This window comes from Eucyclogobius newberryi, unplaced genomic scaffold (assembly GCF_026437365.1).
Source record: "Eucyclogobius newberryi isolate DKJ021-1_F unplaced genomic scaffold, fEucNew1.0.hap1 SCAF_7, whole genome shotgun sequence".
Taxonomy (NCBI): domain Eukaryota; kingdom Metazoa; phylum Chordata; class Actinopteri; order Gobiiformes; family Gobiidae; genus Eucyclogobius; species Eucyclogobius newberryi.
In genome coordinates this window covers 5,546,314-5,568,055 of record NW_027316389.1, presented here as the reverse complement: position 1 = coordinate 5,568,055, position 21,742 = coordinate 5,546,314, and the positions used below count along the sequence as shown (strand labels likewise).

Genomic DNA, 21,742 nt, shown 5'->3' with positions numbered 1-21,742 from the left:
CATGACACTTTAAATAGTTATTGAATATTACATAATACAAACTAAATGCCTCACACAAACAAATAAACAGACAAATAAATAAAAATATAAATGCATGAATAAATCAAACTGTAACTATGTCACCACACTCGTCTTCTTCAGGGTGGTTCGAGCTGAGCGACTCGTCCAGACTCCCCGCGGGACACATCCAGCTCTCTCTGACGTGGGCGCGCTCGTACCGGCCTCCTCCGGGGTCAGAGGTCACGGCGGAGGGGCCCGGATCCGCCGCTAAACCCAGAGCGAGCGAGGGAGCGGAGGAACTGGATCCAGAGCGGCCGAAACCAGCAGAAGGTCCACAAACACAGGCAAAAGAGGAACCGCGGACCGGGACCAGAGAGACAGAAGAACCTTGGACCGGGACCAGAGCGACGAAGGAGCCGTGGGCCGGGACCAGAGGGACGGAGGAACCGTGGGCCGGGACCAGAGCAACCGAGGAACCTTGGACCGGGACCAGAGCGACGAAGGAGCCGCGGGCCGGGACCAGAGCGACAGAGGAACCGCGGGCCGGGACCAGAGTCACGGAGGAACCGTGGGCCGGGACCAGAGCGACCGAGGAACCTTGGACCGGGACCAGAGCGACGAAGGAGCCGCGGGCCGGGACCAGAGAGACAGAGGAACCGTGGGCCGGGACCAGAGCGACCGAGGAACCTTGGACCGGGACCAGAGCGACGAAGGAGCCGCGGGCCGGGACCAGAGGGACGGAGGAACCACGGACCAGAGTGACAGAGGAACCGTGGGCCGGGACCAGAGCAACCGAGGAACCTTGGACCGGGACCAGAGCGACGAAGGAGCCGCGGGCCGGGACCAGAGGGACGGAGGAACCACGGACCAGAGTGACAGAGGAACCGTGGGCCGGGACCAGAGCGACCGAGGAACCTTGGACCGGGACCAGAGCGACGAAGGAGCCGCGGGCCGGGACCAGAGGGACGGAGGAACCACTGACCAGAGTGACAGAGGAACCGTGGGCCGGGACCAGAGTGACAGAGGAATCGTGGGCCGGGACCAGAGCGACGAAGGAGCCGCGAGCCGGGACCAGAGCAACGGAGGAACCGCGGGCCGGGACCAGAGCGACAGAGGAACCTTGGACCGGGACCAGAGCGACGAAGGAACCGCAGTCCGGGACCAGAGCGACGAAGGAACCGCGGGCCGGGACCAGAGTCACGGAGGAACCGCGGGCTGGGACCAGAGCGATGGAGGAACCACGGACCGGGACCAGAGCGACAGAAGAACCGCGGGCCTTAACCAGCGGGACCAGGGCGACAGAGGGACTGCGGGCCGGGACCAGCGGGACCAGAGCGACAGAGGAACCGCGGGCCTTGACCAGCGGGACCAGAGCGACAGAGGGACTGCGGGCCGGGACCAGCAGGACCAGGGCGACAGAGGAACCGCGGGCCGGGACCAGCGGGACCAGGGCGACAGAAGAACCGCGGGCCGGGACCAGCGGGACCAGGGCGACAGAGGGACTGCGGGCCGGGACCAGATCGATGGCAGGTGTCCCCATGGTTCATCCGAGAGTGGGCGTGTCCAAGGTAATGTCCTGAATCATCCTGTTTACTGAATCCTCGTGCTGTGAAGAACAGACAAAGATAAAACATGCATCTGAAATGACAAATAAATCAAAATGGTTGAGGTACCGTATTTTCCGCACTATAAGGCAAAAGCGAAACAAAACGTGTACCACACAAAATCTCCTCAAGGTCAGTGAGCACAGCCTGAATTCATCCACATTTAAGGCGTTTTTTGAGAAAATGAAAGGCTTTTAAGTGCAGCTTATAGTGCGGAAAATACGGTAAATGTGGTTGTGGTTGCACTCCTGATAAAAGGTGTTATTGCTTTCACCAGAAACTAAACCTTTGTTTACTATCAAACTAGCCTCTTTGTTTATTATCAGTCCTTTAACGGGCTATCAGCCTCCTATTGTACCTGACTCACACTCTCTCTCCTCACTGAGTACCTGATTAGCATTAAAGGACTGATAGTAAACAAAGAGGTTTAGTTTCTGGTGAAACCAATAACACCTTTTATCAGAAGGTCCTACTCAGAGCAGGATAAATATCTGAGTTCCCGGTCTTGATTCGCAGATTGAGAATGACTCTTATCTGTGATTGTGGCGTTCCATTTGTAAATAAAGCGTTCCTTCTCTTCTTCTCTGGAGGCTCCACTGCCAAAGCTGCGACAGAGGACGTCGCTGAAGGACGGGAAAAAAGTCTCGTTTATGTCGGCCCTGGAGACGCAGGTAGGAGCTGGACCCGTGTACTTAAGAGCTGCCGTAATAATACACGTGTATGCCGCGTTTGTACTCTTAACTCGCCCGCGCTCCTGTCGTGTCCCCAGCCCGGCCCCTCGCGACTCCTCGCGGCCCCAGACGACGACGACGACGACGTGTCTCAATTCTCCGAAGGACAGCTCCTGGCCTCCAGCTCCGAGTCCGACGACGACTCGGACCCGCTCTCGTACCACGCGGAGGAGGGTACTGTCCCGGGAAGAGCCCCGCACCAATACACCACATTCACTCTGAGACCGCACACAAATCGCTCCATAGGTGGCGCCCTCTGAAGTTTCGGCTGTTCTTAGTCCACCAAAAACACCACAAACCTGCACCTCGTCTCTCCTCGGGCCCGACGTGCTCATCACGTTCAATTACGGGAACAAAATTGACCGCGAAACGTCACGAACAGTCATTGGATGAAACGCTATCACCATATATGGACCGGCACCGCCCACTCCAGCCTCGAGCGGACAAGTCCCGCCTCTTTACGCCAGCGAAAAGGTGGAAATAATGATCAGAATTGCAGAGAAGTGAGCGGTTTCATATCCTGTGCGAAGCGACTCCAGATGTTAAAATCGAATGATGGGATCGAAAAAAACATGTAATTCGATTTTCAAAATAGATTCTGTAACTCCCGGTTTGAGAGAGCAGAGAGACATTCAGAAGAGACGAGAACAGAAGAAGACTTGGAGGCTGGAGTGGGCGGTGCCAGTCCATATATGGTGATAGTGTTTGAGCCAATGACAGATAACTGTGGCATTCAAAGCGCCCCCTGTGGGTGACGTGTGTCATGGCCTCATACACAGGCAAAGAAAGAAGAGAGCAACAACATTGTTTGATTTCTCATTTTTCAATTTGTTCCTCAAATTTTTTATTATACAATTAAATAAAAAAAATGAAATTAAATGCAATATTGAAATGCAGCCTCGGAGCGTCGTTTCTTTATTCACTTTTATTTGTTTTTGAGCAACACGGAGAGCTCGCCTTCATCCCGGTCTAAACCCGGTCTAAACCCGGTCTAAACCCGGTCTAAACCCGGTCTAATCCCAGACTAAACCCAGACTAAACCCAGACTAAACCCGGTCTAAACCCGGTCCAGAGCCAGGTCCAGAGCCAGGTCCAGAGCCAGGTCCAGAGCCAGGTCCAGAGCCAGGTCCAGAGCCAGTAGGTGCAGAGCACAGAACACGGTGCAGTCCATATCTCGGTTCATAAACTGGACTTTTGGTCCATGAACTTATTCGCTCTTTGCAGATGTTCAGAACGTCCCAAAAGAGAACCAGAACCAGAACCAAAACCAGAGCCCGTCGACGGACAGTGACGACTGCATCGTGCACGCCCAGGCCGCGGGGAGGAAGGTGAGCCACGCCTCCTCTCACTCTGATTATTGTTGAATGACTTGATTTGACAGTGACGGATGCGACACACAGATGATGACATGACTGACACGCTGGAGTCTGTTTCTGCCTGTTTTTACCTGTTTCTGCCTGTTTTTACCAGTTTCTCCCAGTTTCTGACTGTTTTTGCCTGTTTTTACCCATTTTGACTGTTGTTGCCTGTTTATCCCAGTTTCTGCCTGTTTTTACCTGTTTCTCCCAGTTTCTTTCAGTTTCTTCCAGTTTCTTCCAGTTTTTACCTGTTTTTACATGTTTCTGCCTGTTTCTCCCAATTTCTTCCAGTTTTTTTTTCCAGTTTCTGCCTGTTTCTACCTGTTTATCCCAGTTTCTGCCTGTTTGTAGCTGTTTTTACACATTTCTGTCTGTTTCTGCTTGTTTCTCCCAGTTTTTGCCTGTTTTTGAAAATGTTTGGCCGTTTCTGCCTGTTTCTCCCAATTTCTTCCAGTTTTTTGACAGTTTCTCCCAGTTTTTGCCCTTTTTGCCCGTTTTTACCTGTTTCTGCATGTTTCCTCAAGTTTCTGCCTGTTTTTACCACAGTGTAATTCTCTCACATACATTAGCATAAACCGATACACATGATCAACATTCTTTTTTGTCATCATCACAACTCACTGTACTTTGTTTTCACCTTTTGTCTTTTGTTCTCACTTTGTTTCTCCCATCATTTCATTCATATGTTTTTTATTGTTTTGACGTGGCTGTTTCGTACACAATAAACTCTCAAACGTCACAGAAAACGTCTCTAATTCAAACGTAACAAGCTTCTATCATGTCACGTGATCTGTAATGATAAATATTGGAGAGGAATTAAACGATGATGTAAAATACCGTATTTTCTGGAGTATAAGTCGCACCAGCCAAAAAATGCATAATAGAGAAGAAAAAAAACATATAAGTCGCACTGGAGTATGAAATTCGGTTGCAAGTGTGAAAATAACAAATAATATCACATACAAGTCGCTCCGGAGTATAAGTATATAAGTATAAGTATAAGTATAAGTCGCACTGGAGTATAAGTATATAAGTATAAATATAAGTAAGTCGCACTGGAGTATAAGGTATAAGTATATAAGTATAAGTCGCACTGGAGTATAAGGTATAAGTATATAAGTATAAGTCGCACTGGAGTATAAGGTATAAGTATATAAGTATAAATATAAGTAAGTCGCACTGGAGTATAAGGTATAAGTATAAATATAAGTAAGTCGCACTGGAATATAAGGTATAAGTATATAAGTATAAATACAAGTATAAGTCGCACTGGAGTATAGGTATATAAGTATAAATATAAGTATAAGTCGCACCAAAACTATGAAAAAAGGTGCCACTTATGGTCCAGAAAATACGGTAATTCACGTGAGAAGAGACTGTGCGGCTGGATTTAGTTTGGCTCAGAAAACAGTGAATTCAGGACAGATTTCGATCGGTCCGAGTGGAGGCGGCGTCTTTGGGGGAAACGCGGGAGGCAAAGGCGCGGCCGGTGAAAGGGTTTGTGTTTGTTTGTGTCGGACGAGCCGGCGTTTCCTGAATCTCGGGAGCGTTTTCTGCTTCTCTAAACAGAGCGATGGATCCAAAGAGCGTAAAGCATGAAACAAACGCAATAATCCATACGACGCACGACAAAAGCGCCGCCAAACTGGACGAGGCCGTCCGCGCTCAGTGTTTGTTACTTTATGAATCATTTAGGTTTGTACGCGGGCAAATATAATGCTCGTATTTGTACTTTGACTCCAGACGAAGACATGAACTCGTCAAAGTTTCAACTCGTGCGGCAAAAGCTGATGAAACAAGACCGAATTTATGACAGATTTTGATGACGTAGTGTTATTTATCATAGAAACAAACAAACAAACAAACACATTTTGACTGTCGTAAACGTCAAAAGCGTCACAAATATGATCATTTAAATTCAGTTTAAGAACAAAGTCCATGTTTAAACGACTTTATAGTTTTGTTCTTTGGACGATCCACAAGAGCTTTTTATCGACACAATCTGGTGATAAAGTGATTTATTAATTTTATTTGTACATTTATTTGAATCTTTTAAGTTTTAAGAAGCAGCGTTTGTAAACAACAGTCTTTTCAGAATAAGACCAAATATTCATACATTTATCATCAACTTATTAAAGAGTAAAAAATATAGTTACGGAAGAAAAAATACAAATAAAAGTTACATAATAATGGTAAAATAATATAAATTACAATAATAATATAAACAATAATAATATAAATAATAATCATTAAAAAAATATAATATAAATAATAATCATTAAAAAATAATACAGATTTTAATAGAAATAATAATAATAATAATGATAAAGATAATTGTAGAACTAATAATGATATTAATAGTAGTATTATCATTGTTATTATTAATAGTAATAAACTGAAAGAAATACATAAAGAAAGGTCAAATAAATACTTATGGAGGAGGGTTAACTATGATTATTTACTACAGACTATAAGGGAAACATTTTTATATATTTCTTATGTCTTTAGTTTGATAAAGAGCCACAGGTCTGTTTGTTTATCAGTCACACAGAAAGGTTTATAGAAGGTGATCAGCCTGTAACGTGAGAAAAGTCAACTTCTCTATCCTCAACAATCAACTCCAGATCCCAAAACTGTGACCGAACGACGTCGGCGATCGTTTCTGTCGGCGACGCTCGCGATTCTACAAAACGCAAACATTTACCGTCCGTCCTTTCCCCCCCGCGACGAATGATCGGATGTGTCGTCCCGTCCTGGCTGGAAGCACACGTGAAAGAAATGCCACACGGACAGAGAATAGATGTGCAACAGGTGGAGAACGGGTGGAGAAGGCACAGCGCCCTCTAGTGTGGAGTCGGGAGGAAGAACAGTGATTTTAAGAACCGAGGGAGGCGGAGCAAACTGACAGAAAAGATCAGAATGCAAACGCAATTCCAAAATCCTTTCTAAAGCCGATGATTTATGTCGACTTTTTGATGAAAAATGCCTAAGCGCGGACACTTTAAACGATTACCGTATTTTCCGGACTATAAGTTTCATAGTTTTACCCGGGGTGCGACTTATCCTCCAGAGCGACTTATATGTGATATTAGTCATTATTTTCACACTGACAACCACAAGAGGGCGCTCTAGGCTCTAAGCGACTCAGAAGAATCTGCACTTCTTCTTCCTCTGGAGTTTGTGGAGTTGTTTAGAAGTGACACAGAGGAAGAAGAATTCAATGGATTTAGTGATTTGGGGTAAAACTGATGCTTTGCTAAACTTGTTAGCATGTTCTTTATGCTATAGTTATCTGAATAACTGTTCATATGTTACGTTAACATACCAGACACTTACCACAGTTCTGTCTGTGCCTCATGTAGCTGAAGGTGTTAGCGTTAGCATACGTCATGTAGCTGAAGGTGTTAGCATTAGCATACGTCATGTAGCTGAAGGTGTTAGCGTTAGCATACGTCATGTAGCTGAAGGTGTTAGCGTTAGCATACGTCATGTAGCTGAAGGTGTTAGCGTTAGCATACGTCATGTAGCTGAAGGTGTTAGCGTTGGCATACGTCATGTAGCTGAAGGTGTTAGCGTTGGCATACGTCATGTAGCTGAAGGTGTTAGCGTTAGCATACGTCATGTAGCTGAAGGTGTTAGCGTTAGCATACGTCATGTAGCTGATGGTGTTAGCATACGTCATGTAGCTGAAGGTGTTAGCGTTAGCATACGTCATGTAGCTGAAGGTGTTAGCGTTAGCATACGTCATGTAGCTGAAGGTGTTAGCGTTAGCATACGTCATGTAGCTGAAGGTGTTAGCGTTAGCATACGTCATGTAGCTGTAGGTGTTGGCGTTAGCATACGTCATGTAGCTGAAGGTGTTAGCGTTAGCATACGTCATGTAGCTGAAGGTGTTAGCGTTAGCATACGTCATGTAGCTGTAGGTGTTGGCGTTAGCATACGTCATGTAGCTGAAGGTGTTAGCGTTAGCATACGTCATGTAGCTGAAGGTGTTAGCGTTAGCTTACGTACACCTATTCACCATGTTCTCTCATCTGTTATTATTTTAAACTGCAATTTAAGATGAAATGTCTGTTCTTGGATTTTATCAATTAAATTTCCCCCAAAAATGTGAATTATATGTTTTTTCTTCTCTATTATGCATTTTTTGGCCGGTGCGACTTATAGTCTGGAACATACGGTAGATTGTGATTGGTTCCCAGTCTTGATTCCCCGGTGTTCTTCAGGCGTCCGAGCGTCTGCGTGTGGAGGTGGTGTCGCTGTCGTTGCGGGCGGAGTCCAGAGTGTCCCGGGACGCCTCGGTGGTGCGGCTCTTCGTGGAGTACTCTCTGTTGGATGTGGGCACCGTGGAGACGCCCGTGTCGCTGCCCAAACCTCCACCAGGCCACAGCGTCAGCTTCAACCACAGCAAAGGTGGAGCGCTAACACAATGAGGCTATTTTTACCACACACTACTAAAAAAAAACACAATAATCAAAACGATGCATATGTTTGCCCGAGTAAACCCATTTGTTGATCTTTATTAGTTTGAGTCGTTTGTGCTTTTTCAAATGTGATTTTTGCTTTGGTGAAATTCTACTTTTAATTTGTTTTAGTTTTTTTAATTTTGCCAGAATTTACAGTAAAATAAATAGCACGGATGAGAACACAGGGAGGCTTCAGGGAGGCTTCAGGGAGGCTTCAGGGAGGCTTCAGGGAGGCTTCAGGGAGGCTTCAGGGAGGCTTCAGTGAGGCTTCAGTGAGGCTTCAGGGAGGCTTCAGTGAGGCTTCAGTGAGGCTTCAGTGAGGCTTCAGGGAGGCTTCAGGGACTCTTCAGGGAGGCTTCAGGATGCTGCTGTCGCTCCAGTTTCTCATGTTTTTTTCCGTTCCAGTGATTCCGGTGGACGCAGAGGAACACGGCGAGAGGAGGCGTCTGCTCAGGAGCGTCCTCCAGGGAAAGAGTCCTCACATGGAAACGTAAGGATCGTCTCTTTAGAACCAAACCACAAAGCGCGTCGAGCAAACGCGCCCCTCGAGTCCTCTCTTATTATCGTTCATCATTATTTTACCTCCGACACATAAAAGTTTAACGCTTTGCTCCTCGACTCTGCAGGAAGATTTAGATTTTTCAGAGAGCTGTGAATAAAAGCTCTCAAAAGACAATCCCAGACCCACACAAATAGTTTAAAATAAGCTGTTTAACGAGTGCACATACATTTAAAATCAATAACGCTTTAAAACTTTAATTTCCGAAGTGCTTTTTGCTGCAGGATAGTTCCGATCTGCGACACCCGTGGACCATTACGTCTTATTTAAGACAAACTGAAATATGGATCTAAAATGTTCTGTTTTGCGCCGGTTTCGTTACATCGCTGCAGATCACTGTAATGAACTGGCAACGCGACGCCGCTGACTCCTGCGCACGCGTCGCCGTCTGAGAAAATAAAACGTCGGAACGGTGTAAATAAAGAGCAGTTTCTCTCGTGTTCGCAGATGTTCGAGTGGTTAAACCGGAAGGAAAAGCAATTGTAATCTGGTTAAGCGCTCGTAAAAGTCGAGTTTGCGTCATTTCTGGGTCTAATATTGTGAAAGTCGGGAAGCTAAAAATCTCTTTAATTAAGTAAAAAAACGCAACTGTCAAAACGCTGAATTGGTTATAAAGAAGTAGACTTGGCCTCTATGTCGTAAGCCTCCATGTTTGTTTATCCGCCTGTCAATCACAGCCATCGGAAAGGGGTGTGGCTTCGGGGCCCGAACGGGGCGGAGACAACGGGGAGCGGAGCCGGAGTCGAGCCCGGTCTAAACTCTGTGGAAAGCTCCAGTTTCTGAACAAACACTGATCGTACGAAACAACAGCTCAGGAGCCAATCAGAGGAAGGAAACCGGCCACGCCCACTTCTCCTAACGACAACATATCACTGTTATTGTTGCCACGGCAAAACTGAAGTGATCGTTAGTTGCAGCCCAATGATTAAACTCAATAAAGTTGGATTGATAATAAAGTTGTGGCGACTCTCTGTGCTCAGGGTCCGGTTCACGGTGGTGAGCGAGCCTCTGGAGGAGGAGGAGCAAGAGCAGGAGTGTGAGGACGTGGGCGTGGCCTTTCTGACACTCCCCGAGATCCTCCAGAACCAGCGCGACCTGAACGAAGCGCCACTCCAAGGTCAGAACACGCCCTGAACACGCCCTGAACATACCCTGATCACGCCCAGAGCATTCCCCAGAACACGCCCCCCAGAACACGCCCCCCAGAACACGCCCCCCCCCCCAGAACACGCCCAGAGCACGCCCCAGAACACGCCCCAGAACATGCCCCAGAACATGCCCCAGAACACGCTCCAGAACAGGCCAAGAACACGCCCCAGAACACGCCCCCAGAACACGCCCCCAGAACACGCCCCAGAACATGCCCCAGAAAACGCCCAGAACAGGCCCAGAACATGCCCAGAACACGCCCAAGAACACGCCCCAGAACACGCCTCAGAACACGCCTCAGAACACGCCCAGAACAGGCCAAGAACATGCCCAGAACACGCCCCAGAACATGCCCCAGAACACGCCCAGAACAGGCCAAGAACATGCCCAGAACACGCCCCAGAACATGCCCCAGAACACGCCCAGAACAGGCCAAGAACATGCCCAGAACACGCCCAAGAACACGCCCCAGAACACGCCCCAGAACACGCCCCAGAACACGCCTCAGAACACGCCTCAGAACACGCCTCAGAATACGCCCAGAACAGGCCAAGAACACGCCCAGAACATGCCCCAGAACACGCTCCAGAACACGCCCAGAACACGCCCCAGAACACGCCCCCAGAACACGCCCCAGAACATGCCCCAGAACATGCCCCAGAACACGCCCCAGAACATGCCCCAGAACACGCCCAGAACAGGCCAAGAACATGCCCAGAACACGCTCCAGAACACGCCTCAGAACACGCCCAGAACATGCCCAGAACACGCCCAAGAACACGCCCCAGAACACGCCCCAGAACAGGCCCCAGAACAGGCCCAGAACAGGCCAAGAACATGCCCAGAACACGCCCAAGAACACGCCCCAGAACACGCCTCCGAACACGCCCAGAACACGCCCCAGAACAGGCCCCAGAACACGCCCCAGAACATGCCCCAGAACACGCCCAGAACAGGCCAAGAACATGCCCAGAACACGCCCAAGAACACGCCCCAGAACACGCCTCAGAACACGCCCAGAACATGCCCAGAACACGCCCAAGAACACGCCCCAGAACACGCCCCAGAACACGCCCAAGAACACGCCCCAGAACACGCCTCAGAACACGCCCAGAACATGCCCAGAACACGCCCAAGAACACGCCCCAGAACACGCCCCAGAACACGCCTCAGAACACGCCTCAGAACACGCCTCAGAACACGCCTCAGAACACGCCCAGAACAGGCCAAGAACACGCCCAGAACACTCCCAGAACAGGCCAAGAACACGCCCCAGAACACGCCCCCAGAACACGCCCCAGAACATGCCCCAGAACATGCCCCAGAACATGCCCCAGAACACGCCCCAGAACATGCCCCAGAACACGCCCAGAACAGGCCAAGAACATGCCCAGAACACGCTCCAGAACACGCCTCAGAACACGCCCAGAACATGCCCAGAACACGCCCAAGAACACGCCCCAGAACACGCCCCAGAACAGGCCCCAGAACAGGCCCAGAACAGGCCAAGAACATGCCCAGAACACGCCCAAGAACACGCCCCAGAACACGCCTCCGAACACGCCCAGAACACGCCCCAGAACAGGCCCCAGAACACGCCCCAGAACACGCCCCAGAACACGCCCAGAACAGGCCAAGAACATGCCCAGAACACGCCCAAGAACACGCCCCAGAACACGCCTCAGAACACGCCCAGAACATGCCCAGAACACGCCCAAGAACACGCCCCAGAACACGCCTCAGAACACGCCTCAGAACACGCCCAGAACAGGCCAAGAACACGCCCAGAACATGCCCCAGAACACGCTCCAGAACACGCCCAGAACAGGCCAAGAACACGCCCCAGAACACGCCCCCAGAACACGCCCCAGAACATGCCCCAGAACATGCCCCAGAACATGCCCAGAACAGGCCAAGAACACGCCCCAGAACACGCCCCAGAACACGCCTCCGAACACGCCCAGAACACGCCCCAGAACAGGCCCCAGAACACGCCCCAGAACATGCCCCAGAACACGCCCAGAACAGGCCAAGAACATGCCCAGAACACGCCCAAGAACACGCCCCAGAACACGCCTCAGAACACGCCCAGAACATGCCCAGAACACGCCCAAGAACACGCCCCAGAACACGCCCCAGAACACGCCCCAGAACACGCCTCAGAACACGTTACTGGTGTTACACGTGTGAATACTGCTCTTGTTCTGCTTCAGTGCGTCTCTGGTGTAATCTTGTCCTGCTCTTGTTGTTTCCAGTGTTGGACGCAGAGGACCAGAGTGAAGTGATGGGCGTCCTCACTGTGTCTGTGGAGGCGCTGTCCACACTGCAGGCCGTCATGGAAGACACACAACTGGACTGAGGCACGCAACACAACTGGAGACGCACAGCTGGACTGAGACACGCAACACAACTGGAGACGCACAACTGGACTGAGACACGCAACACAACTGGAGACGCACAACTGGACTGAGACACGCAACACAACTGGAGACGCACAACTGGACTGAGACACGCAACACAACTGGAGACGCACAACTGGACTGAGACACGCAACACAACTGGAGACGCACAACTGGACTGAGACACGCAACACAACTGGAGACGCACAACTGGACTGAGACACGCAACACAACTGGAGACGCACAGCTGGACTGAGACACGCAACACAACTGGAGACGCACAGCTGGACTGAGACACGCAACACAACTGGAGACGCACAACTGGACTGAGACACGCAACACAACTGGAGACGCACAACTGGACTGAGACACGCAACACAACTGGACTGCATGTGTATGAAAGTGTGTTGTGAGAGTGAATGTGGGACATCGGAAGAAAACATTACATCCTGTTTTTGTTTGTTGTTGACAAAACGTATGTAGGAAACATATTTTAGACGTGTTAGTGAATGAATGTGAGTGTTTATGTCTCTGTGTTAAACCTGTGACGAGCTGCCCACTGTCCAGGTCGTACCCCGCCGAAGGCCCAAAGTCACTGGGAGAGGCTCCGGTCACCCGTGACCCCGAACAGGATAAAGTGGTAGAAAATGAATGAATTAATTTTAGACAATTGATGTGAAATTAGTAAGAATCAGAGTTTCTCATTTTGTGCTTTAAATGAAATGTTTAAAATCGTGTGTTTTCATATTAACCTCAGAATTATAAGTTTTATTGTCAAACATGTTTTTATAGATTTATTCTGAGTGTGTGTTTTTAGACTGCCATATTCTCTTGTTTTTTACTGTGACCGTGTCCAAAATGTAGATAAGAGCAGTATTTATTTAGATTATTTTTATATGTTCTGAACAGTTTGTGATATTTGACGACACAAGTGGCATTTGTTCCTCACACTTTGTTTTTTACAGTGTTCTTGTATTTTGTTTGAATAAAGCGTTTTTGTACCTTTGAACTTCTGTTTTCTTTATATTATCTAAAAGCTTTTAAAATGCAGCACAAAACATGGAACAAACACAGAACACGCCCTGAACACGCCCAGAGCATGCCCAGAGCATGCCCAGAACACGCCCTGAACACGCCCTAGAACACGCCCTGAACACGCCCAGAACACGCCCTGAACACGCCCAGAACACGCCCTAGAACACGCCCTCAACACGCCCTAAACATGCCTAGAACACGCCCTGAACACGCCCAGAGCGTGCCCAGAACACGCCCTGAACACGCCCAGAGCATGCCCAGAACACGCCCTAGAACACGCCCTGAACACGCCCAGAACACGCCCTAGAACACGCCCTGAACACGCCCGAGAACACATCTTGAACACGCCCTAGAACAAGCCCTAAACATGCCCAGAACACGCTCTGAACACGTACAGAGTATGCCCAGAACACGCACCAGAACACGCCCAGAACACGCCCTGAACACGCCCTAGAACACGCCCTCAACACGCCCTAAACATGCCTAGAACACGCCCTGAACACGCCCAGAATACGCCCTGAACACGCCCAGAGCGTGCCCAGAACACGCCCTGAACACGCCCAGAACACGCCCAGAGTATGCCCAGAACACGCCCAGAGCTTGCCCAAAACACGCCCTGAACACGCCCAGAACGCGCCCTGAACACAAACAAAGCATACCCAGAACACGCCCTGAACGCGCCCTGAACACGCCCAGAACACGTCCATAACAAGCCCTGAACATGGCCAGAACACGCCCAGAACACGCCCTGAACACGCCAAGAACATGCCCAGAACACGCCCTGAACACGCCCAGAACACTCCCAGAACAGGCCCTGAACATGCCTAGAACATGCCCAGAACACGCCCTGAACACGCCAGAACAGGCCAAGAACGTGCCCAAAACACGCCCCGGAACACTCCCAGAACACGCCTAGAACATGCCCAGAACACGCCAAGAGCATGCCCAGAACACGCCCTGAACACGCCAGAACACTCCCAGAACACTCCCAGAACAGGCCAAGAACGTGCCCAAAACACGCCCCAGAACACGCCCAGAGTATGCCCAGAACACGCCCTGAACACGCCTAGTACACGCCCTAGAGCAAACCAGGAACACTAAATGTGGATAAGAGCAATATTTATTTAGATTATCATGGAACAAACACAGAACACGACCAGAGAGCGAAATTTTAAATGAAAATACAGAAATCAAGAAATCAACCTGACAAAAGCAAAATTAATCAACATTTACGTCATCAAAAAAGTCCAAATGTCATATTTTTCCAATTCTAAATAATTCCAGTGAGAGAGAATTTCAGTTTTTTATACATTTAATTTGAAAGAGAAAACGCTGCAGGGAGTTCTCGTATCTGTTCCTGCTCAATGTGGAGAACCAGAACCTGGAGCCAGAGGGAACCAAGCAGAACCCACGGTGAAGAAGACGAGCATCATTGGATAATTAATTCTGTATTTACCGGACTATAAGTCTCACCATTTTTCATACTTTTGGCCGGGGTGCGACTTATATGTGATATTATTCATTATTTTCACACTGACAACCACAAGAGGGCGCTCTAGGCTCTAAGCGACGCAGAAGAAGAATCAGCACTTCTTCCTCTGGAGTTTGTGGAGTTGTTCAGAAGTGACACAGAGGAAGAAGAATTCAGTGGATTTAGTGATTTGGGGTAAAACTGATGCTTTGCTAAACTTGTTAGCATGTTCTTTATGCTATAGTTATCTGAATAACTGTTCATATGTTACGTTAACATACCAGACACTTACCACAGTTCTGTCTGTGCGTCATGTAGCTGAAGGTGTTAGCGTTAGCATACGTCATGTAGCTGAAGGTGTTAGCGTTAGCATACGTCATGTAGCTGAAGGTGTTAGCGTTAGCATACGTCATGTAGCTGAAGGTGTTAGCGTTAGCATACGTCATGTAGCTGAAGGTGTTAGCGTTAGCATACGTCATGTAGCTGAAGGTGTTAGCATACGTCATGTAGCTGAAGGTGTTAGCGTTAGAATACGTCATGTAGCTGAAGGTGTTAGCGTTAGCATACGTCATGTAGCTGAAGGTGTTAGCATACGTCATGTAGCTGAAGGTGTTAGCGTTAGCATACGTCATGTAGCTGAAGGTGTTAGCGTTAGCATACGTCATGTAGCTGAAGGTGTTAGCATACGTCATGTAGCTGAAGGTGTTAGCGTTAGAATACGTCATGTAGCTGAAGGTGTTAGCGTTAGCATACGTCATGTAGCTGAAGGTGTTAGCATACGTCATGTAGCTGAAGGTGTTAGCGTTAGCATACGTCATGTAGCTGAAGGTGTTAGCGTTAGCATACGTACACCTATTCACCATGTTCTCTCATCTGTTATTATTTTAAACTGCATTTACAGATGAAATGTCTGTTCTTGGACTTGAATTTTATCAAATAAATTTACCCCAAAAATGCGACTTATATATATTTGTTTCTGCTCCATTATGCATTTTTTGCGACTTATACGATGACGAGGAGTACAGAGGACTGGCGCAGGACTTTGTGGACTGGTGTCAGCGGAACCACCTCCTCATCAACGCGGGGAAGACCAAGGCGATGGTGGTGGATTTCCGCAGACGCCACCCCACTGCCCCCTCACCAGTGAACATCCAGGGACGGGACATTGAGAGAGTGACTCATACAAGTACCTGGGTGTTCATCTGAACCACAAACTGGACTGGACTCATAACACAGACGTACTGTACAGGAAGAGCCAGAGTTGGCTCTACCTCCTGAGGAGACTCAGCTCTTTTGGAGTGACAGGGCCACTCCTGAAGACCTTCTACGACTCTGTGGTGGCATCAGCCCTCCTGTACGGTGTGGCCTGCTGGAGCAGCAGCATCACAGAGAGGGAGAGGAAGAGGCTGGACAGAGTCATCAAGAAGTCCAGCTCCGTCCTGGGCTGTGCTCTGGACTCGGTGCAGGAGGTGGGGGACAGGAGGGTCCTGGCTAGATTCACATCTATGCTGGATCATGAGTGTCGCCCCCTGCAGGACACTCTCTCCGCTCTGGAGAGCAGCTTCAGTGAGAGACTGATCCACCCTCGCTGTGTGAGGGAAAGGTTCCGTAGGTCTTTCCTTCCTGCTGCTGTCAGACTTTATAACAAAAACTGTTAGTACTGAACACTCGCAATACTGACCTAACCTAATACTGATGTGCAACTCTGTCATATGTGCAATTGCTGTTGGAATTCATGTGCAACTACTGTGAAATTACTGTGCAATCCATGTGCTGTCGTGACACATATTCATGTGCAATTACTGTCGTGATCACATGCAATGGTATTTATGTATTTATTTATTTATTTGTCTATGGGAGTTTTTATTTGTTTATAGGAGATCTTCTACTGAAAGTGTTTTTCAGACTTCCTATAAGTGATCTGTTCTTCTGTATCTACCTCTGTATCTACCTGCGTTGCACCAATGAAATTTCCCCATGTGGGACAATAAAGGAATATCTTATCTTATACCCCCAAAAATACGGTAACAAAATTGGATACTACTAAATGAGTCCACCCCACCCACCCATGTTAACCCCACCCACCCATGTTAACCCCACCCACCCATGTTAACCCCACCCACCCATGTTAACCCCACCCAGCCATGTTAACTTTCAGACCGCCAGGAGCACAGGCCGAGGTGGTGGTGTGGCAGTGATCTCACACTCAAGCGACTCATGAGCCCTAAAACTAACAATGCATTTCACTCATTTGAAAGCCTTATGCTGTCAATCACATGTCCAAATATGAAAAACCAAAAAGGAGTTTTGTTCATAGTTATCTACCGACCTCCTGGTCCCTACTCAGAGTTTTTAACAGAGTTTTCTGACTTTATATCAAACTTAGTGTTAGCCTGGGATAAAATAGTTATAGTTGGAGACTTTAATATCCACGTGAACATGAGTGATGACGCTCTCAGTAATGCCTTCAGCGCCTTGTTAGACAGCATTGGTTTCACTCAGAATGTAAATAAACCGACTCACACTCACAAGAACACTCTGGATCTTGTCCTAACGTATGGAACAGAGATTAGTGACCTCATTGTCCTCCCTCAAAACCCTATATTGTCAGATCATTTCCTAATTACCTTTCAGTTTATTCTTAAAGATCACCCAGTCCCACAAAATAAAGTTATAATGAAAAGGACAATATCTGAAAAATCTATCTCAAAATTCAAAGAAATAATAGAGCCAATATTCAGTGACATGTCATGTGATCATGTCATGTGATCATGTCATGTGATCATGTCATGTGATCACGTCATGTGATCATGTCATGTGATCACGTCATGTGATCACGTCATGTGATCACGTCATGTGATCATGTCATGTGATCCTGCTGAGAACAGCTTTAGTCCCAGTTTAAGTGATCAATGTGTCGACTTGACCATGAATTCTCTGAAGTCTGCTCTTGACGTTGTCGCGCCGTTAAAACAGAAGGTCATTAGGCCAAAGCGCGCCTCCCCATGGTACAACCAAGAACTGCGTTCACATAAACAAAAAGTTAGAAAGTTAGAGGGATTATTTCGTCGCTCTCACACAGAAGAATCCCTAAAAGCATGGAAAAGTTGCCTGCTGTCCTATAAGCAGGCTCTGCGTAAGGCCCAAACCAGATATTATTCAAATCTAATAGAAGTCAACAAAAGTAACACTAAAAAAATTTTTCAGCGCTGTAGCTAGGCTAACAAACTGTCACAGTGCAGTAGAGCCCTCAATCCCAGCTTCTCTCAGCTCTGATGATTTTATCCTATTTTTTAATAATAAAATAAAAACAATCAGAGATAAATTAGATGAAATTACCCCCGCTATTAGCCCTGAACTAGCCCAAGCTGTAAATCTAACGTCCCATATAAATCCACCTGTAAACCTAGAAAGGTTCACAGCTGTTGATCAAGCAGAGATAACTTCAGCCATTATGTCCTCTAAAAGCTCAACTTGTGTCCTAGACCCCATTCCAAGCTCCTCAAAGACATTCTCCCCCTAATTATAGACCCTATTCTTAATATAATAAATACTTCACTCGAAAGTGGCTATGTTCCACAGTCCTTCAAACATGCAGTCATTAAACCTCTTCTGAAAAAGCCTAATCTAGATCCCGACCTATTGGTAAACTACAGACCTATTTCAAATCTTCCCTTTGTCTCTAAAACCTTGAAAAAGTTGTAGTAAAACAGCTTTGTCGCCACCTGCAGGACAATAACTTATTTGAAGTTTTCCAGTCAGGGTTCAGAGCCCACCACAGCACTGAAACTGCACTAGTTAAAGTCACAAATGATTTGTTATTAGCCGCTGACGATGGACTGGTCTCAATCCTGGTTCTGTTGGACCTCAGCGCAGCGTTTGACACCATTGACCACAACATTCTACTGCAGAGGTTAGAATGTGATGTAGGTGTTGGAGGAACAGCCCTCAGCTGGTTTAAATCCTATCTATCTGATAGGTTCCAATTTGTTAATGTAAACCAGAGCTCCTCACCAAGCTCTAAAGTAATGTACGGTGTGCCACAGGGTTCGGTACTCGGTCCAATTCTGTTTACTCTTTATATGCTGCCATTAGGCAACATTATCAGAAAGCATGGCATTAACTTCCACTGCTATGCAGACGACACTCAGCTGTATTTATCAATGAAACCTGATCAGAGCGATCAAGTAGACAGACTTAGTGCTTGTGTGAAGGAGATAAAAACCTGGATGACACTAAACTACCTGCTTCTTAACCCTGAAAAAACCGAGGTCATTGTGCTTGGCCCTAAGCATCTACGTGACTCTCTATCTGAGCAGATAGTCACACTGGACAATGTCAGTGTAGCCTCCAGTTCTACTGTAAGAAACCTTGGAGTCTTATTTGACCAGGAGCTCTCATTTAAAGCTCATATAAATCAAGCTTGTAAAACAGCCTATTTCCATTTGCGCAACAAGAGCCAAAATCAGAAGAATCCTGCCTAAAAGTGATGCCGAAAAACTTATCCATGCATTTGTAACGACTAGATTAGACTACTGTAACTCCCTGCTTGCAGCGTGTCCTAAAAGCTCCATAAAAAGCTTTCAACTGGTTCAAAATGCAGCAGCAAGATTACTAACAGGAACAAAAAGAAGAGAGCACATTACGCCAGTGCTGAAGTCTCTTCACTGGCTCCCCGTCGAGTCCAGAATCAAATTCAAAATTCTACTCTTGACCTACAAAGCCATAAATGACATGGCCCCATCCTACCTCAAAGATGCTATAGAACCATATCATCCAAACAGAGCTCTTCACTCTCAGAATGCTGGCCTTCTGGTGGTGCCAAGAGTCTCTAAAAGTACTGTAGGAGGTAGAGCGTTTAGCTACCAAGCTCCTGTGTTATGGAATCAGCTCCCGACCCATGTTAAATATGCTGACACAGTCTCTTCATTTAAGTCCAGGCTTAAAACGTTCCTCTTCGAAATCGCTTATGGTCAGAGTAGTTAGGAACAGAAACATAAACCCACAGCTTCAGCTACGCTGCCCTAGGAGTAACTATGCTGGGGGAAGTATGACAGCTTGAGCACTATCCTCTTCTTCTGACTACTTATGCTATCAAACAATATTTATTTTTTGATTCCACTTGCAAACTGTTCACCGCCTTCTTTTCTTTCTCTCACTCCTGAGGACCTGTGGACCGAGATGCCCCTCCCCTGGTGAAGTGGTCCCTGCCCTGTGTGGACGGTCCCTCATCTGCCTGAGGAGTGGGTCCAGCTCGCCCCCGACGGTCCCTCATCTGCCTGAAGAGTGAGTCCAGCTCGCCTCAGACGGTCCCTCATCTGCCTGAAGAGTGGGTCCAGCTCGCCCCCGACGGTCCCTCATCTGCCTGAAGAGTGGGTCCAGCTCGACTCAGACGGTCCCTCTTCTGCCTGAAAAGTGGGTCCAGCTCCAGTCTCCTTGTGTCCGTCTGTCCGTCTGTGAGAGTCGGATCTCTCCTTCACTGGAACTCCTCCAGGTTTCTACGCTTTTTTCCCAAAGAGGTTTTTTTTGTAGTTTTTCCTGGCCGAGAAGGAGAGTCTAAGGACAGAGGACCCTGGGACATCGTCCCTCGCCACCACAGACATTGTCTGACTTCATCGCCACCACAGACATTGTTGATTCATTTCTCCCTGTGGCCCTCAGAGGCCACTGTTGTTGTGATTTTGGGCCTTACAAAAATAAATTGATTTGATTTGAAAATACTGTTCATTCCTCATTTTGTGGAGGTTTCGGGAATAACATTTTCATTTGCGTTTTCTCCTCAGTGTCAGTTCTTCCTCGTCTCCTCGGCCTTGACGTTCTTCAGACGCCGTCGACCAATCAGAGCGCCGGGCCGGACGTCTCGGGCCGGACGTCTCGGGCCTGTTTACCATGCCGGGCGCGGAGGGGCTGTCAGATGTCAGGGGGTCTCGGCGAGCGGGCGCCGCGCCTCGTTTAGCGGCGAGATGAGCGCGCTTTCCTCGGACGGGTCGATGTCAGAGCTTCTTCAGGCACCGGCGGCGGCGATCAGCAGGGCGTGGCGGGTCGGCATCGCAGCACGGTGAACTCTGACCCCTCCCTCACTCTGACCCCTCCCTCCCTCACTCTGACCCCTTCCTCACTCTGACCCCTCACTCACTCTGACCCCTCCCTCACTCACTCAGACCCCTCCCTCACTCTGACCCCTTCCTCACTCTGACCCCTCCCTCACTCAGACCCCTCCCTCACTCTGACCCCTCCCACACTCTGACCCCTCCCTCACTCTGACCTCTCCCTCATTCTGACCCCTCCCTCACTCAGACCCCTCCCTCACTCTGACCCCTCCCTCACTCTGACCCCTCCCTCACTCACTCAGACCCCTCCCTCACTCACTCTGACCCCTCCCTCACTCACTCTGACCCCTCCCTCACTCACTCTGACCCCTCCCTCACTCGAATGCGCCGCGGCAGGAGTCCGTGGACAGCCGGAGACGCGGGTTATGCGGGGCGAGGGGGGGCGGGGCGACGCGGGCGGGGTCACGACGTGTGCGTTTGATCGATATAGATCTGTCCAATCAAATGACACGGCGATTGATCGAGATAATCGGTCAGTTCTTTAGTCGATGGTCAGCGTCCCGATAACAATAATCAGACGATATGTCAATTCAAAAACAACGTGTCTGAAATTAGCCTTAATTTAGTCCAAGGCTATTCAACATAAGGCCCGGGGGCCAAATCAGGCCCTCCAAGTGATTTAATCCGGCCCTCACCTCATCTTGTTCAACTGGTTTAATTTTGGTCTTGGTTAAGTCTTTATATAATTCTGCTTTGGACCTGTTTTGATTCAAGGTTAGTCCTGGTTCAGACTCGGATGGACTAAAGTATTTTATTTGTAATTTCACAAATTTAATTTAACTTAATTTATTGGGTATTTTGTGTGCGACCCAAATGTTGTTACAGTGTGGTGTTGTGTATGTGGTGTTGTGTATGTGGTG

At 48.2% G+C, this 21,742-nt stretch overlaps 2 protein-coding genes across 2 annotated transcripts in view; one reads left to right on the top strand and one right to left on the bottom strand.

Moving 5' to 3' along the window:
• Positions 1-12,288, top strand: part of rpgrip1l (RPGRIP1 like) — a 30,903-nt gene extending 18,615 nt beyond the window's left edge. Inside the window, exons 17-24 of the mRNA XM_072435525.1 lie at positions 142-1,568; positions 2,195-2,335; positions 2,374-2,509; positions 3,560-3,663; positions 7,920-8,106; positions 8,565-8,649; positions 9,699-9,835; positions 12,123-12,288. Coding sequence (XP_072291626.1) covers positions 142-1,568; positions 2,195-2,335; positions 2,374-2,509; positions 3,560-3,663; positions 7,920-8,106; positions 8,565-8,649; positions 9,699-9,835; positions 12,123-12,226 — 2,321 coding nt within the window. The 3' untranslated portion in view covers positions 12,227-12,288. The remainder of the gene's footprint in view (positions 1-141; positions 1,569-2,194; positions 2,336-2,373; positions 2,510-3,559; positions 3,664-7,919; positions 8,107-8,564; positions 8,650-9,698; positions 9,836-12,122) is intronic.
• The window catches only part of LOC140349618 (E3 ubiquitin-protein ligase TRIM21-like), a 74,305-nt gene that overhangs the window by 39,283 nt on the left and 13,280 nt on the right, over positions 1-21,742 (bottom strand). The gene's annotated exons all lie outside the window — the stretch shown is intronic.